The sequence below is a fragment of the Manihot esculenta genome, chromosome 13, assembly GCF_001659605.2.
Source record: "Manihot esculenta cultivar AM560-2 chromosome 13, M.esculenta_v8, whole genome shotgun sequence".
NCBI classification, from domain to species: Eukaryota; Viridiplantae; Streptophyta; class Magnoliopsida; order Malpighiales; family Euphorbiaceae; genus Manihot; species Manihot esculenta.
The window spans coordinates 27326574-27344045 of NC_035173.2; the positions used below are offsets into that span (position 1 = coordinate 27326574).

General features: G+C 43.5%; 1 protein-coding gene across 1 annotated transcript in view; it reads right to left on the reverse strand.

Annotated features, from left to right (window-relative positions):
* Positions 1-472: 472 nt before the first annotated feature.
* LOC110629243 ((S)-hydroxynitrile lyase) overlaps positions 473-17472 on the reverse strand; it is a 28837-nt gene continuing 11837 nt past the window's right edge. The window contains 1 exon segment of the mRNA XM_043949466.1: positions 473-754. Within this exon segment, the coding sequence (XP_043805401.1) occupies positions 473-754 (282 nt within the window).

Here is a 17472-nt window from a genome sequence, read left to right on the forward strand (position 1 = left end):
TTTCTTATAGCAAATACATTAGAGCCACTTCAGCAAACTTGGAAATTATTCTTTGAAGGCCTGTTGCACCACAAATAAAATGAATGTTTTCAAGGTAGATAGATGGTAAAGTGAAGGAGGGAGATTTTGGACGATAGTATTTGGGTGAGGTGGGTTGTTGACGGTGATCAGAAGAAGAGCCATCATGTCTTGGTATAGAGGGTTTGGAGTTTGAAGGTAGGCCAAGTTGAGAGTGAGTTTCGAGGTTTATTCTGCCCTAGGTAGATTATATACACACAGTTTGTTTAGCTTTAGGCCATACTAGACAAACACAGTTTAGTAAGACATTAACACCCATTTAATAATTTTATTTAATTCATTCAAAGAAAAGCATAATAGATTACACAATAAGGGTAATCTTCCCTTCAACACACATGAATGTGTAAGATTATTTATAGCAGTACCCAAATTAACTTAGTAATAATTAGATGCTTCACGCATAAATATCAGCAACTTGTTGGAGAATTTGAGCAATCTCATTAGTCTTTGTAAGCTGAAGCTTATGATCTCCACCGATTACCCTATAAACCATGTCCGGTTTATAGTTATTCATTTGCCAGTTTTGAAATTCTGGTAAAAATATTTTGTCTTCTTCGGTCCATACATAAATTTTTTTCATTGATCCATAATCTTTTTCAGTAAATTTTTCTCTTTGGGCTAAAATATTTTGAAACAATGATCCTCTCCTTGTCAACATCTTTGCAAGCTCATAATCCTTGAAAAATAATATGAATATGTAATAGTTAATTTAAGAAGTAAAGAAAAAAAGAAGAAGAAGTAAGCATCACTATATAGTGAAAATTGAAAACTCATTCACTTCCATGTTCAAATTTGAAATTGTATGTTTATGATTGACTCATATACTTTAAGTTAAAACTATTTAGTAAAAAAAACTATCACATCCAAATTATGAGTAAAACAGTTTCACAAGCCATTTATGTTAATATTGTAGGAGAATGATTCAACTTTCAGTTACGGCTCCCCTATCCTTCTGCTAGTATCTCTACACGTTCAATTAGTTTGTTTGTTATTTTTTCTTTTCAGTTCATGAAAACACGTCAAGAACGTGTGCTATTTTTCTGGTGTTTATTTTCCTCTTCCACATGTAACGAGCCTATATAATAGGCACCTCTTGAATTCAATAAGCAACAGAAGGAATATCGTGTTTCAAGCAGAAGCATTGAGTGTTGCTGTTTCTTTAGTCTAAATTAATCCTCTGTTCTTAAATTGATTCTGCAAAATTTCCTTCAAAGTGGTATCAGAGTCTGGTTTCGTGCTTTGCTGGGCGTAGAAAATGTAATACCCGGCTAGACTCTGGTATCGGAATTCCTACCGTCCGGTGGAATCTCGGATGTCGGAAACCTCTAGAAGGGGTAAAACCATGTTTTATGAAATGTTTTTAATGTATTTTATGTTTTTAAGCAAAAAGAAAATTGAGTTTTGAATGAAATTGACCAAGGAGACTTTGCCAGGTTCGGCCGCCGAAAGTTAAGTTCGGCCGCCGAACATGGTGGGGTTTTGGGAGCGCTTTAGGCCTCCGAAAGCCTTGTTTGAAAGACTCAAGGTTCGGCCGCCGAACCTCATGTTCGGCCGCCGAACATGCATGAGATGTGGGGGCACGTTAGGCCGCCGAAAGGTGACAGAACCTGCCCTATAAAGGACCCCGTGACCGAAACAGGCGAGGTTTTCTCTCCCATTTCGGCCGACGGTAAGCTTTAGCCCTCCTATGGTCATTTTAAGTGTTTTCCCTCAAATCCTTTAGATCTTAACAAATTACATCTTGTTTTTGAAGAGTTTTAAAGTTTAAGCAAGTTTTGGAGCTTTGAGGTTCAAGAACTCGAATCTCCCCACCTTCGAGCTAGGATCGTTTCTCTCTCGATCTTCAAGAGGTAAGAGCCGATCTCTAGTTCTATATGTGTTTTAAGTAAGTTTTATGCAAGGTTTTGGGGTAGAAATGCATGAGTAGGCTTGTTGGGTTTTTATGAAAAATCCATGGTTTTAATGTGTGTTTATGTGCAATGTGGCTTGCTTGTGTGTTGTAATTGGGGTTTAAGCTTGTTGGAGGCCCCTAGGAGCTTGTATGCTTGAGTATGCTTGTTGTAGAATAGGTTTATGCATGATTGGTTGTGTAGGGGGTTGTTTTGGGCATGAAGAACCAAGTTTCTGCCCTTTGGCAGAAACCAGGTTCGGCAGCCGAAGGTACTTTCGGCCGCCGAACCAGCTTGGGAGGCAGCTTTAGGCTGCCGAAGCCTGCCCCCGAAAGTTTGAGTTTCGGCTCTGTCCGAGACTTTCGGCCGCCGAAGGTGCCGCCGAACATGCATGAGTTTCGTCTCTGTCTGGGAGTTTCGGCCGCCGAAGGTGCCGCCGAACCTGCCTGACTTTCGGCTCTGGAGGGACTTCCGGCCGCCGAAGGTGCCGCCGAAAGTGCCCTTCCCAGCCTTTTCTTGCATGTTTTCTAGGGATGTTTTGAGGTGTTTTGAGGAGGTTTTTGGGGGTATGTTTAGAGTTATGTTCTTGTTGTTTGGTGCCTCATTTGAGTCCACCTGTGTAGGTTCGGACCCGAGGACCCGAGACCCCCGGTTGTGAGATAGTCTTTCAGAGTCCGTCGTTAAAGCTTCAGTCACCAGGTGAGTGGGATTATTCCCTAAGTTTTTTAAGTAATGAATGAATGAACAAATGAATGAATCTGATAGCATACTCATGCATCATTAATGCCATGCGATGTTTCAGGATGTTTGCATTAGAAATTCACGAATATGTTGCATTGCATAATTTGATGTTGATGTGGATGGTTATTGGGTGATCCATAGTCCTCTAATGTTATGTTATGATGATATGTTATGGAAGACCAGTGAGGCCCATTCTACGCCCCTGGCATTATGTAAGAGAAAGACCAGCGAGGCCCATTCTACGCCCCTGGCACTTTGGAATGTTATGATATGTATGTTATGTAAGAGAAAGACCAGCGAGGCCCATTCTACGCCCCTGGCACTTGGAGATGTGAGGACTAATGGTGACAATACTATCCTTTATGTGATTAAATATGATGTGTTGCATTTCATGAAAGCATGTAAAGTAAAAGTTATGTTATTTAATGCTATTAATAAAATGAATAATAATATACCTAAAAAGTGTGGAATTAAAGCAAATGTTAATAATAAAATGGAGAATAAAATACCTAAAAATGGAGGAATTAATATCATGTTTTTACCTTTTGCTCACTGGGCTTTTTAGCTCACCCCTCTCCCCTGACCCCAGTCTTGCAGGTGCAGAGTAGATAGAGAAGTCAGCAAGAGTAAGAGAAGTCTCTGTAATAGCATAGAAGTGGACATGGTTTGGTTGTAATGTAAAAGTATGTTATGTAATGTAATGTAAGTTTTATAGTGTGCTTGACTAGAGTCTGTTGTAATCCCTTAAATACATGAGATAAATGTTTTATGATGTTTATGTAACCCAAGCCTAATACATGTTATGTATCCCATTGGAGTATTTGTTGAGAACTCCAATGAGGGGGGGTTTATGTTATGGTTATGCATGCACAGGCTAGGCTGGGTAAAGAAATGTTTGAATGAAAGAAAAGTTTTAATTTTTATGTATGTTTTGGTTCATGTATGGGATTGAACAGGTTCACAGGATGTATGTTTGGCTTGCTACGGGTTCCGGCGGCCTTAAGCCGACCTGAATCCTAGCGCCGGTAGCGGTCCGGTTTCCGGGTCGTTACAGAATGGTATCAGAGCCCTAGGTTCATATGGTCGGACCTAGAGTGTCGGGCTCATAGATGTTATAGAAAGGTCAAGCACAATAGGAAATCATGTCCACTAGGATAGGATGTAGAGTCCTGTCTTGCATGAAAGTATGTACGCCATGAGATATGCTATGAATATGATGTGTATATGATGTGGGTTCATGTGTTTCCACATGAACCATTTGATGCTAATATTTTGTTATCTGTGCTGTTTTTCAGTAAACAGAATGCGAGGAACTCGTCGATCAGCTAGATTGACTAGAGTACCACCGGAGGATGAGGGCACGAGCGCCCGTCCTCCAGCATTGCCAAGGGCAATGTCAAGCAGGTCCAACAGGGACAGAACAGTGAGGGACCCTAGAAGGTCCTTGGATTTGGGTAGAAGCAGATCAGTAAGGGGTACAGTGCAAGAAAGAATGTCAGTTGATGGGGAAGAAGAGATGGATGTGGAGCAGAGGAGGGACGGTAACCTTGGTGTAAACATGCCAGAAGAGGGCATGGGTGAGTCTCAGGGAGGCACTCAGGCCTCGGGGTTTGTTCCACCACCCCAGTACCCACCTTTTTCACCATACCCCGGGTATTCGATGGGAAGTACATCGAATTACCCCAGTTTTAATCCTTACCCTTCTCACATGCCATATCCACCTTTCTACCCCCAGTATCCACAGTACCCTATGTACCCACCTCCATCCTTCCATCCAGGCACAGCAAACCCTATCCCAGGGGATGTCGCACCACCACCACCAGCAGAACCCACAGTTCCAGAAACCCAAAGACCTCAACCTACCTCATCTAGAGGGAGCAAGGCCAAGATGACCGACTACATGAAGTTGGGTGCTCCCCAGTTTGATACAGGTGATGATCCGTTTGTGTACCTGGAGAAGGTCAAAACAATTACAGATGAGATAGGTGCTGATGACAGCAGAGCCATTCAGATGGCTGGTTTCACCCTGAAATGCAAAAAGGCCCGTGAGTGGTTCAAGGGCTATGTGAAACCAAGGGTGGACAGTCTTTCATGGGAGGAGTTTGCGAATGAGTTCGCAGGATGGGCTTTCCCTGACAGTTACAGGGAGCTGAAGATGATTGAGTTTGAACAGCTGAAGCAGACAGACGAGATGGGTGTCGATGAGTACACCGATAGATTCTTAGAATTGTTGTCGTTTGCCGGGCAGCATCTGGACACAGATTCGAAGAAGTCGAGGAGGTATATCATGAGGCTCAATTCCAGGTATTCCTCCTTGGTTCAGTCAGCTGATAGAGAAAGTTTCCATACCATTGTAGACATGGCCAGGAGAATGGAGGCTAGTGCAATCATCGAGGGGACTGTTAAGCAGTCAGTGACACAGCCTTCAGGTTCTAAGACCCCAGGTGGGGGAAGGATAGATCCTTCATCCTTGAGTTCAGCTAGTAAGAAGTGGAGCAGTACCACTAAGAAACCAAAGAAGAGTAAGTTCTGGAGCAAGATCAAATCAGGTCTGGGACTAGGAAGTGGCTCAAGCTCTGGTGCTGATAATGCAGTGTGTGCACGGTGTGGTAAGCTACACAGAGGGGTATGCCGTTTTGGGACAACAGCCTGCTACAGGTGTGGGCAGGAGGGACACATGTCCATGGAGTGTCCTAGAGCAGTTCCTATGGCACGGCCCCAGCAGACTACTTCGGGTAGTGTGGCACAGCCAGCAGCTTCAGCCGCGACACAGGCCAGTGGCAGAGGCTGAGGGAGAGGGTCAGCCTCTTCTTCATCAGCTTACAGAGGGGAAGGTCCGTCAGCTCCAGCACGGATCTTCACTATGACACAGCAGGAGGCAAACGCATCCAACACCGTGGTGTCAGGTAATATCATCATTGGTTGTTCAGATGCTTATGCCTTAATGGACCCGGGTGCATCCCATTCTTTTGTTTCTCCGAGAGCGGTCGAGAGGTTGGGTTTGATGGTCTCTGGGTTAGAGTGTCCCCTATGGGTCAGTGGACCCAAGTGTGACCCGTCAGTGGCAGAGTCAGTCTGCCAGTACAGTCCAGTTTTCATAGAGGGAAGATGCCTATCCGCCGACCTAGTGGTTCTAGATTTGACAGATTTTGACGTTATTCTAGGGATGGATTGGCTATCTACCCATGGTGCTACCTTGGATTGCAGAGACAAGGTAGTTAAATTCAGATGTCAGGATGGGTCAGAGGTTGTCTTTAGAGGAGACAGGGGGAGTACACCTAGAGGTTTGATATCAGCCCTACAGGCTCGTAGGCTGCTCAGGAGGGGTTGTCAGGGTTATCTAGCTCATGTGAGAGAGCTAGACAGAGATGTCAGAGAGCCCGCCTCGGTGCCTGTGGTTAGAGAGTTCTTAGATGTCTTCCCAGACGAGCTGCCAGGTTTACCGCCTCCTAGGGAGATAGAGTTCGAGATAGAATTGATGCCAGGAACCAGACCGATCTCTATCCCTCCCTACAGGATGGCGCCAGCAGAGCTGAAGGAGCTTAAGGAACAGTTACAGGAGTTGGTAGATAAGGGTTTCATCCGACCGAGTACTTCACCCTGGGGTGCTCCAGTGTTGTTCGTGAAAAAGAAGGATGGATCCCTTAGACTTTGTATCGACTACAGACAGTTGAACAAGGTCACTACCAAGAACAAGTACCCGTTGCCTAGGATCGATGATCTATTCGACCAGCTAGCAGGAGCAGGTTGTTTCTCCAAAATAGATCTGAGATCTGGGTATCATCAGCTGAGGATAAGAGATGAGGACGTGCCGAAGACAGCTTTCAGGACCAGATATGGGCACTATGAGTTCCTAGTAATGCCGTTCGGGTTAACAAACGCCCCTGCAGCATTCATGGATCTCATGAACAGAGTGTTTAGCCAATACCTGGATCACTTCGTTATTGTCTTCATAGATGATATCTTAGTGTATTCCAGGAATGCAGAAGAGCATGCCCATCATCTGCGGTTGGTCTTGCAGACTTTGAGGGAACATGGCTTGTATGCCAAGTTCTCTAAATGTGAGTTCTGGCTGAGGAGCATTTCGTTCTTGGGGCATGTAGTGTCAGAGAATGGTATTGAGGTGGACCCCAAGAAGACAGAAACTGTGGCTAACTGGCCTAGACCCACTTCAGTGACAGAGATTAGAAGTTTCTTGGGTTTGGCTGGTTACTACAGGAGGTTCGTTCAGGACTTCTCAAAGATAGCAGCTCCTCTGACCAGGTTAACCAGGAAGAATCAGAAATTTCTGTGGACCGACCAGTGCGAAGAGAGTTTTGAAGAGCTTAAGAAGAGGTTGACTTCAGCACCAGTTTTAGCTCTGCCATCTAGTGATGAGGACTTTACAGTCTTTTGTGATGCATCCCGTGTGGGACTGGGTTGTGTACTGATGCAGAATGAGAGGGTGATTGCTTATGCTTCTAGGCAGCTGAAGAAGCATGAGTTGAATTACCCCACACATGACCTTGAGATGGCAGCAGTAATCTTTGCACTCAAGATGTGGAGGCACTACCTCTATGGGGTAAAATGTGAGATCTTTACAGATCATAAGAGCCTGCAGCACATCCTGAGTCAAAGAGATTTGAATTTGAGACAGAGAAGATGGGTAGAACTGCTCAGTGACTACGATTGCAAAATCCAGTATCATCCGGGTAAGGCTAATGTAGTAGCTGATGCCTTAAGCCGGAAATCACTCGGCAGTCTATCCCACATCACAGCAGAACGAAGACCAGTAGTAAAGGAGTTCTACAAGCTCATCGAAGAAGGGCTACAGTTAGAGTTGTCGAGTACAGGTGCCTTGTTGGCTCAGATGAAAGTGACACCCGTGTTCCTTGAGCAAGTTGCTCAGAAACAGCATGAGGACCCCGAGTTAGTAAAGATTGCCAGGACTGTTCAGTCAGGCAATGATTGTGAGTTCAGATTCGACAGTAAAGGGATCCTCCGCTATGGGAGTCGATTATGTGTACCAGACGACATAGGGCTAAAAGGAGACATTATGAGAGAGGCTCATAATGCAAGATACAGCATTCACCCCGGAGCCACCAAGATGTATCAAGATTTGAAGAAAGTTTATTGGTGGCCAGCAATGAAGAAAGAAGTGGCACAGTTCGTGTCAGCCTGCGAAGTGTGTCAGAGGGTGAAGCTGGAACATCAGAAGCCAGCTGGAATGCTTAACCCGCTACCTATTCCAGAATGGAAATGGGAAAATATAGCTATGGACTTCGTAGTAGGGTTACCGGCGGCGTCCAATAGAGTGGACTCCATATGGGTGATTGTGGACAGACTCACCAAATCTGCTCACTTCATTCCTGTCAGGAGTGGCTACTCTGTGGACAAGTTGGCACAGGTGTATGTGGATGAGATCGTCAGGCTGCATGGGGTTCCCGTTTCGATAGTGTCAGATAGAGGGCCCCAGTTCACCTCCAGGTTTTGGCGGAGTCTGCAGAATGCCATGGGTACTAGGTTGGATTTCAGTACTGCCTTCCACCCCCAGACTGATGGACAGTCAGAAAGGACCATCCAGACTATCGAGGATATGCTCAGAATGTGTGTGCTGGACTTTGGCGGTTCTTGGAGGCAGCATCTACCTTTGGTGGAGTTTGCCTACAATAACAGCCATCATGCTAGCATCGGGATGGCTCCATATGAGGCTTTGTACGGAAGGAAGTGCAGATCACCTGTTTGCTGGGAGGAAGTTGGAGAGAAGGCCTTGGCAGGGCCTGAGCTAGTAGAGATTACCAGCAGGGTGGTACCCATAATCAGAGAAAGAATCAAGACTGCTGCAAGCAGACAGAGGAGTTATGCAGACATCCGCAGAAGACGGTTAGAGTTTCAGGAGGGGGATCTGGTATTGCTTAAGGTGTCTCCAATGAAGGGAGTGGTTCACTTCGGGAAGAAAGGTAAACTAGCCCCACGATACGTCGGACCCTTTGAAATCTTGCAAAAGATTGGGAATGTGTCGTACAAGCTAGATTTACCTGCTTCAATGGCAAGAATCCATCCGGTCTTCCATGTTTCGATGTTGAGGAAGTTTGTGTCAGATCCGAGTAAGGTTCTTAGTGAGCCTGATGTGGAGGTCTAAGAGGATCTCACCTATGTTGAACAGCCAGTACGGATCATAGACACGCAGATCAGAAAGTTAAGAAACAAGGAAATCCCGATGGTGAAAGTCCTGTGGAACCACCACAACTTGGAAGAATGCACTTGGGAGACACGGGAGTCTATGCTCCAGCAGTACCCTCAGCTCTTTTAAGGTTAGATCCCTATGTGTTGATGTGCCTTGTATGTATGTTATATGTTTGCCATGTTATGTGTTGTTTGGTGAACATTCGGGGACGAATGTTCTTAAGGGGGGAAGAATGTAATACCCGGCTAGACTCTGGTATCGGAATTCCTACCGTCCGGTGGAATCTCGGATGTCGGAAACCTCTAGAAGGGGTAAAACCATGTTTTATGAAATGTTTTTAATGTATTTTATGTTTTTAAGCAAAAAGGAAATTGAGTTTTGAATGAAATTGACCAAGGAGACTTTGCCAGGTTCGGCCGCCGAAAGTTAAGTTCGGCCGCCGAACATGGTGGGGTTTTGGGAGCGCTTTAGGCCTCCGAAAGCCTTGTTTGAAAGACTCAAGGTTCGGCCGCCGAACCTCATGTTCGGCCGCCGAACATGCATGAGATGTGGGGGCACGTTAGGCCGCCGAAAGGTGACAGAACCTGCCCTATAAAGGACCCCGTGACCGAAACAGGCGAGGTTTTCTCTCCCATTTCGGCCGACGGTAAGCTTTAGCCCTCCTATGGTCATTTTAAGTGTTTTCCCTCAAATCCTTTAGATCTTAACAAATTACATCTTGTTTTTGAAGAGTTTTAAAGTTTAAGCAAGTTTTGGAGCTTTGAGGTTCAAGAACTCGAATCTCCCCACCTTCGAGCTAGGATCGTTTCTCTCTCGATCTTCAAGAGGTAAGAGCCGATCTCTAGTTCTATATGTGTTTTAAGTAAGTTTTATGCAAGGTTTTGGGGTAGAAATGCATGAGTAGGCTTGTTGGGTTTTTATGAAAAATCCATGGTTTTAATGTGTGTTTATGTGCAATGTGGCTTGCTTGTGTGTTGTAATTGGGGTTTAAGCTTGTTGGAGGCCCCTAGGAGCTTGTATGCTTGAGTATGCTTGTTGTAGAATAGGTTTATGCATGATTGGTTGTGTAGGGGGTTGTTTTGGGCATGAAGAACCAAGTTTCTGCCCTTTGGCAGAAACCAGGTTCGGCAGCCGAAGGTACTTTCGGCCGCCGAACCAGCTTGGGAGGCAGCTTTAGGCTGCCGAAGCCTGCCCCCGAAAGTTTGAGTTTCGGCTCTGTCCGAGACTTTCGGCCGCCGAAGGTGCCGCCGAACATGCATGAGTTTCGTCTCTGTCTGGGAGTTTCGACCGCCGAAGGTGCCGCCGAACCTGCCTGACTTTCGGCTCTGGAGGGACTTCCGGCCGCCGAAGGTGCCGCCGAAAGTGCCCTTCCCAGCCTTTTCTTGCATGTTTTCTAGGGATGTTTTGAGGTGTTTTGAGGAGGTTTTTGGGGGTATGTTTAGAGTTATGTTCTTGTTGTTTGGTGCCTCATTTGAGTCCACCTATGTAAGTTCGGACCCGAGGACCCGAGACCCCCGGTTGTGAGATAGTCTTTCAGAGTCCGTCGTTAAAGCTTTAGTCACCAGGTGAGTGGGATTATTCCCTAAGTTTTTTAAGTAATGAATGAATGAACAAATGAATGAATCTGATAGCATACTCATGCATCATTAATGCCATGCGATGTTTCAGGATGTTTGCATTAGAAATTCACGAATATGTTGCATTGCATAATTTGATGTTGATGTGGATGGTTATTGGGTGATCCATAGTCCTCTAATGTTATGTTATGATGATTTGTTATGGAAGACCAGTGAGGCCCATTCTACGCCCCTGGCATTATGTAAGAGAAAGACCAGCGAGGCCCATTCTACGCCCCTGGCACTTTGGAATGTTATGATATGTATGTTATGTAAGAGAAAGACCAGCGAGGCCCATTCTACGCCCCTGGCACTTGGAGATGTGAGGACTAATGGTGACAATACTATCCTTTATGTGATTAAATATGATGTGTTGCATTTCATGAAAGCATGTAAAGTAAAAGTTATGTTATTTAATGCTATTAATAAAATGAATAATAATATACCTAAAAAGTGTGGAATTAAAGCAAATGTTAATAATAAAATGGAGAATAAAATACCTAAAAATGGAGGAATTAATATCATGTTTTTACCTTTTGCTCACTGGGCTTTTTAGCTCACCCCTCTCCCCTGACCCCAGTCTTGCAGGTGCAGAGTAGATAGAGAAGTCAGCAAGAGTAAGAGAAGTCTCTGTAATAGCATAGAAGTGGACATGGTTTGGTTGTAATGTAAAAGTATGTTATGTAATGTAATGTAAGTTTTATAGTGTGCTTGACTAGAGTCTGTTGTAATCCCTTAAATACATGAGATAAATGTTTTATGATGTTTATGTAACCCAAGCCTAATACATGTTATGTACCCCATTGGAGTATTTGTTGAGAACTCCAATGAGGGGGGGTTTATGTTATGGTTATGCATGCACAGGCTAGGCTGGGTAAAGAAATGTTTGAATGAAAGAAAAGTTTTAATTTTTATGTATGTTTTGGTTCATGTATGGGATTGAACAGGTTCACAGGATGTATGTTTGGCTTGCTACGGGTTCCGGCGGCCTTAAGCCGACCTGAATCCTAGCGCCGGTAGCGGTCCGGTTTCCGGGTCGTTACAGAAAAGTTGAGTTTTGTTGGGAAACACGTGAGGGAGAGGGAGAGTTATATGTGTCTTCTGTTTGCATCAATGGCAAGTTCAAATGCAATGACTGCTTCTCAACCTTTGATTCCAGTCTTTACTGGAGAAAAATATGAGTTTTGGAGCATCAAAATGAAAACGCTGTTCAAGTCTCAGGACTTATGGGATCTGGTGGAGAATGGATATGCTGATTCAGATGATGAAGCTCGATTGAAAGAGAACAAAAAATGGGATTCAAAAGCACTCTTCTTTATCCAGCAAGCTGTCCATGAGAGCATATTCTCCAAAATCATGGTAGCGTCAACATCTCAAAAGGCCTGGAAAATCTTGCAGAAGGAATTTCAAGGAGATAAGAAAGTAATTATGGTCAAGTTGCAGTCTTTACGGCGAGAATTTGAAATTTCAATGATGAAACATGAAGAATCTATGCAAGACTACCTCTCCAGGGTTTCGACTGTGGTGAGCAAGATGAGAGGTCTTTGGGAACAATGCTTAGACTCAACTGTGGTGGCAAAGGTGTTAAGAAGCTTGACTCCTAAATTTGATCACGTAGTTACTGCAATTGAAGAATCCAAGGATTTGTCAACATTTACGTTTGATGAACTAATGGGTTCATTGCTAGCTCATGAAGAAAGATTGAATCGTAGTTCAGAACATGAGGAAGAGAAAGCCTTTCATATAAAGCGAGAAACCTCAACGTTGGAAAGAATCACACGTGGTGATAGCAGGCAAAATGATCTGAGAGGCCGAGGAAGAGGTGTAAGTCGAGGACGAGGGCAACGAGATGGGCAGAGGCAACCTATCCAATGCCATTACTGCAAACGTTTTGGGCACATCAAGGAAAATTGTTGGAAAAGAGCAAGTCAGGTTAACTATGTAGAAGAAGCAAATGAAGAAGAAGATGATGGAGAGGATGAGTTCAAACTCTTTATGGCTGATCTTGAGCTCAATGAGACCTCAGATGATATCTGGTTTTTGGATAGTGGATGCTCTAATCATATGACAGGCATACGTTCACTATTCAAAGAGCTGGATGAGAACTACAAGCTCAAGGTGAGACTTGGTGATGATAAGCAGATGTAAGTAGAAGGCAAAGGGACAATTGCTATCCAAAATGGAGCTGAAACAAGGCTGTTACATGAAGTCTTCTTTGTTCCAAGCCTAACCCAGAATCTCCTCAGTGTTGGACAGCTTGTGACCAGTGGCTTCTCTGTGCTGTTTGAACGCTCCAAGTGCTTGATCAAGAATCAGCAAACTAAGCAAATTCTTGTCGAGGTAAATATGACAAAGAACAAATTGTTTCCACTTAACATATCAAGTATTGAAAAAAGGGTATTAATGGTGGAAAGGAAAAATAAATCTAGAATTTGGCATCATAGATATGGACATTTAAATATAAAGGGTCTGCAATTATTGTATAAGAAAGATATGGTGTCTGGCCTGCCTGCTGTTGAATATATTGATTTATGTGAAGCTTGTGTTTATGGAAAACAAAGTAGGAAGTCTTTTCCTATGGGTAAATCATGGAGGGCCACTAGCAATCTTGAGCTCTTACATCTGATGTTTGTGGTCCTATGAGAACTGAATCACTTGGTGGAAGTAGGTATTTTTTGTTGTTCACAAATGATTATAGTAGGATGAGCTGGGTGTACTTCCTACACTTCAAATCGGAGGTCTTAAATGCTTTCAAGAAGTTTAAGGTACTGGTAGAAAAGCAGATTGGAGAATGCATCAAGACACTAAGGACTGATAGAGGAGGAGAATTCACGTCCAAAGAGTTTAACAGTTTTTGTGAAGAACATGGAATTCATAGAGAGCTCACGGCCCCATACACTCCTGAGCAAAACGGAGTAGCCGAAAGGAAGAACAAGACTGTGGTAGAGATGGCCAGAACTATGTTGCAGGCTAAAGAGTTACCAACTCAATTTTGGAGGGAAGCAGTGACCACTTCAGTATACATTTTGAATATCTCACCAACACAGGCAGTACCGAATCGAACACCGTATGAAGTGTGGACGGGCAGGAGACCTCGGGGTAAGTCACTTAAGAATCTTTGGCTGCCTTGCATATGTGTTTGTTGAGGCTCATAAACGTGGGAAGCTTGATCAAAAGTCAACAAAGTGTATTTTTGTGAGATATTGCATTAATGCTAAAGCGTACAGATTGTACAATCCCATCAATGGGAATATTATTATCAGTAGAAATGTCATTTTTGATGAAGAAGCGCGATGGAATTGGACTGAGGATGAAAAAGGAAGCATTCACTTTGAGATCCCAGAAATCCATGAGGAACAACTCATGGAGGAACAACCACAAACCCAATTGAATTCTCCAGGAGTCTCGGCATCGTCGGAGTCTTCTGTTGCAAGTCCTTCGAGAACTTCAATTGCTTCGGGAAGCTCTTCAACAAGCCCTCAAAGCTCGAGTTCAACTGATGAATCACCACCGAGACGAGTACGATCACTCCAAGAAATCTATGAAACTACTCATGCTTTGTATATTGCAGATCCTATTTCATTAGCAGCAAGCAAGAAGCAATGGGTTCTAGCCATGCACGAGGAACTTGAAGCAATTGAAAGGAATAAAACCTGGGAGCTAACAACACTTCCTGAAGGCAAGAAACCAATCGGTGTAAAGTGGGTTTTCAAAACTAAGTTCAATGCAAATGGGAGTGTACAAAAGCATAAAGCTCGGTTGGTGGCCAAGGGGTATTCATAGCGGCAAGGAGTGGACTATGAAGAAACTTTTTCTCCTGTTGCAAGGTTTGAAACAGTAAGGACTCTTCTTGCTCTAGCAGCAAAACAAGGTTGGCTTGTGTACCAGTTTGACATGAAATCAGCCTTCTTAAATGGAGAATGAGAAGAAGAAGTGTATGTCAATCAACCTGAAGGTTTTGCAATCTGTGGAAAAGAAGAACATGTTTACAAGCTGAGGAAGGCACTATACGGATTAAAGCAAGCACCTCGAGCTTGGTACTCAAGAATTGATGCCTATTTCTTATCAAATGGGTTCGAGAGAAACAAGAATGAGCCCACGCTCTATATGAAGAATCAGGATAAAAGTTCTCTGTTTGTCTGTCTATATGTAGATGACATGATCTACATGAGCTCCTCCACATCATTATTGGAAGATTTTTGATCAAATATGAAAAAAGAATTTGAAATGACTGACCTGGGTTTACTGCATTTTTTCCTTGGAATAGAAGTAAAACAGGTTGAAGGAGGAATATTCATCTCCCAAAAGAAATATGCTGAGAATTTACTTCAGCGTTTCAAAATGGAGAATTGCAAGACTGCTCCTACTCTCATGAACACAAATGAAAAACTCTAGCTTAATGATGGTACAAAACAGGCAGATGAGGGTTTTTTTAGAAGTTTGGTTGGTGGTTTGATTTATTTGACTCATACACGACCAGACATTGCCTTCTCTATGGGAGTTATCTCAAGGTTCATGCACTTTCCCTCAAGAAATCACCTTGGAGCAGCAAAAAGGATTCTGAGATATGTGGCTGAAACTGTGGATTATGGGATTTGGTATGAACAGAAAAATAGCTCTGATTTGTTTGGGTATACGGATAGTGATTGGGCAGGCTGTAAGGAGGATAGAAAAAGTACTTCAGGGTATATTTTCAGTCTCGGATCAGGAGCCATATCATGGAGCTCAAAAAAACAGGCGTCCATCGCATTATTATCCTCAGAAGCTGAGTATATTGCAGCAACCTCTTCAGCGTGTCAGGCGGTGTGGTTGAGAAGAATGCTGTCAGACCTTGGGCAAGAGCAAGAGAAAGCAACTGAGATATGGTGTGATAGTAAATCAACGATAGCAATGACAAGGAATCCAGTTTATCATGGGAGAGCTAAGCACATTGATATTAGAGCTCATTTTATTCGTGAGCTTGTAGCTGAAGGAAGTATAATTCTAAAATACTGTAGTACCAATGAACAAGCTGTTGATATACTGATCAAGTCTCTTGCTCGAAGCAAGCATGACTACTTAAGGGCTAAAATTGGTGTCTGCAAATTTGAATCAAGGGGGGATGTAGGAGAATGATTCAACTTTCAGTTACGGCTCCCCTATCCTTCTGCCAGTATCTCTACACGTTCAATTAGTTTGTTTGTTGTTTTTTCTTTTCAGTTCATGAAAACACGTCAAGAACGTGTGCTATTTTTCTGGTGTTTGTTTTCCTCTTCCACATGTAACGAGCCTATATAATAGGCACCTCTTGAATTCAATAAGCAACAGAAGGAATATCGTGTTTCAAGCAGAAGCATTGAATATTGTTGTTTCTTTAGTCTAAATTAATCCTCTGTTCTTAAATTGATTCTGCAGAATTTCCTTCAAATATTTTGATGATCAAAGAAATTAAATTAGGCAGAATATGTAATACCCGGCTAGACTCCGGTATCAGAATTCCTACCGTCCGGTGGAATCTCGGATGTCGAAAACCTCTAGAAGGGTAAAATCATGTTTTCATAAAATATTTTAATGTGTTTTATGATTTTAAGTAAGAAAGAAGTTGAGTTTTGAATGAAAAAGACCATGGAGGCATTTCTAGGTTCGGCCGCCAAACCTCAAATTCGGCCACCGAACATGGGATAGTTTAGGAGGGTAAGTTAGGCTTCCAAAAGAGGCTCAAGTTCGGCCGTCGAACCTCATGTTCGGCCGCCGAACTTGCATGAGTTTTGGAGGCACTTTAGACTTCCGAAGGTGGTCTGGCCAGCCCCTATAATAGGGCTCCATGGCCGAAACGGGCGAGCTTTCTCCCCGTTTTCGGCCAACGGTGAGTCCATGCTCTCCCATGGTTGATTTTTGATGTTTTCCTCCAATCTTTCGAGTTTTAACAAGTTTTACCTTGGTTTGAAGATATTTGAGCAAAAAGAGCAAGTTTTGAGGCTTGGAGACCCAAGGAGTTAGATCTCCCCCATTTCCGAGTTAGATCGCCTCTCCTCTCGATCTTCAAGAGGTAAGAGTAGATCTTTAGCTCATTCTATGTTTTAAACAAGTTTTATAAGATTTGTAGGGTAGAAATGCATGTTTAGGTTATTATTGAGTTTATGGGTTAATGTTGAGTTTTGAGCAATGTATGTTGTATATATATGTTTGATGTGTTTTGGTTGGAGTTTAGGCTAGTTTAAGACCCCTTTTTGCTAATGGAAATATGTATGCATGTTTTGGAAGTGTTGGTTTTGAGTTGGAATGGTTTCGGAGGCAAATGTGCATTGTGGAGGCTGAGTTCTGCCCTTTGGAAGAACTCAGGTTCGGCAGCCGAAGGGACTTTCGGCCGCCGAACCTGTCTGTGGAGGCCAGCCTTTGGCTGCAGAACCCTGCCCCCGAAAGTGGACTTTCGGCTCTAGAAGGGAGTTTCGGCCGCCGAAGGTACCGCTGAACATGCATGAGTTTCGTCCCTGGAAGGAACCTTCGGCCGCCGAAAGTGCCGCTGAAGGTGCATGACTTTTGGCTCTGGAGGGACTTTCGGCCGCCGAACCTGCCGCCGAAAGTGCCCTGTTCAGCCTTCCTTTGCATGATTTTCTATGCATGTTTGTGATGTTTTAGGGGGTTTTTGGAGAGTATTTTAGAGTCATGTTCATGTATGTTTGGTCCCTCATTTGAGTCCACCTGTGTAGGTTCGGACCCGAGGAACCGAGGACCCCAGCAGTGAGTCAGCTACTTCAGAGTCTTGTCAGAGCTAGCCTAAGGTGAGTAGAATGACTCTTTATGTTTCAAAGTAAATAATGAAAGTTTTAGCATGATTCACGCATCATGAATGCCATGAGATATATTAGGGTGCTTGCATTAGAATTCACGAATATGTTGCATTGCATATTATGTTGTTGATGTGGATGAATGTTGAATGATCCATTAGCCCTCATATGTTATGACATGATATAATGATGATATGATATGGAAGTCCAGGTGT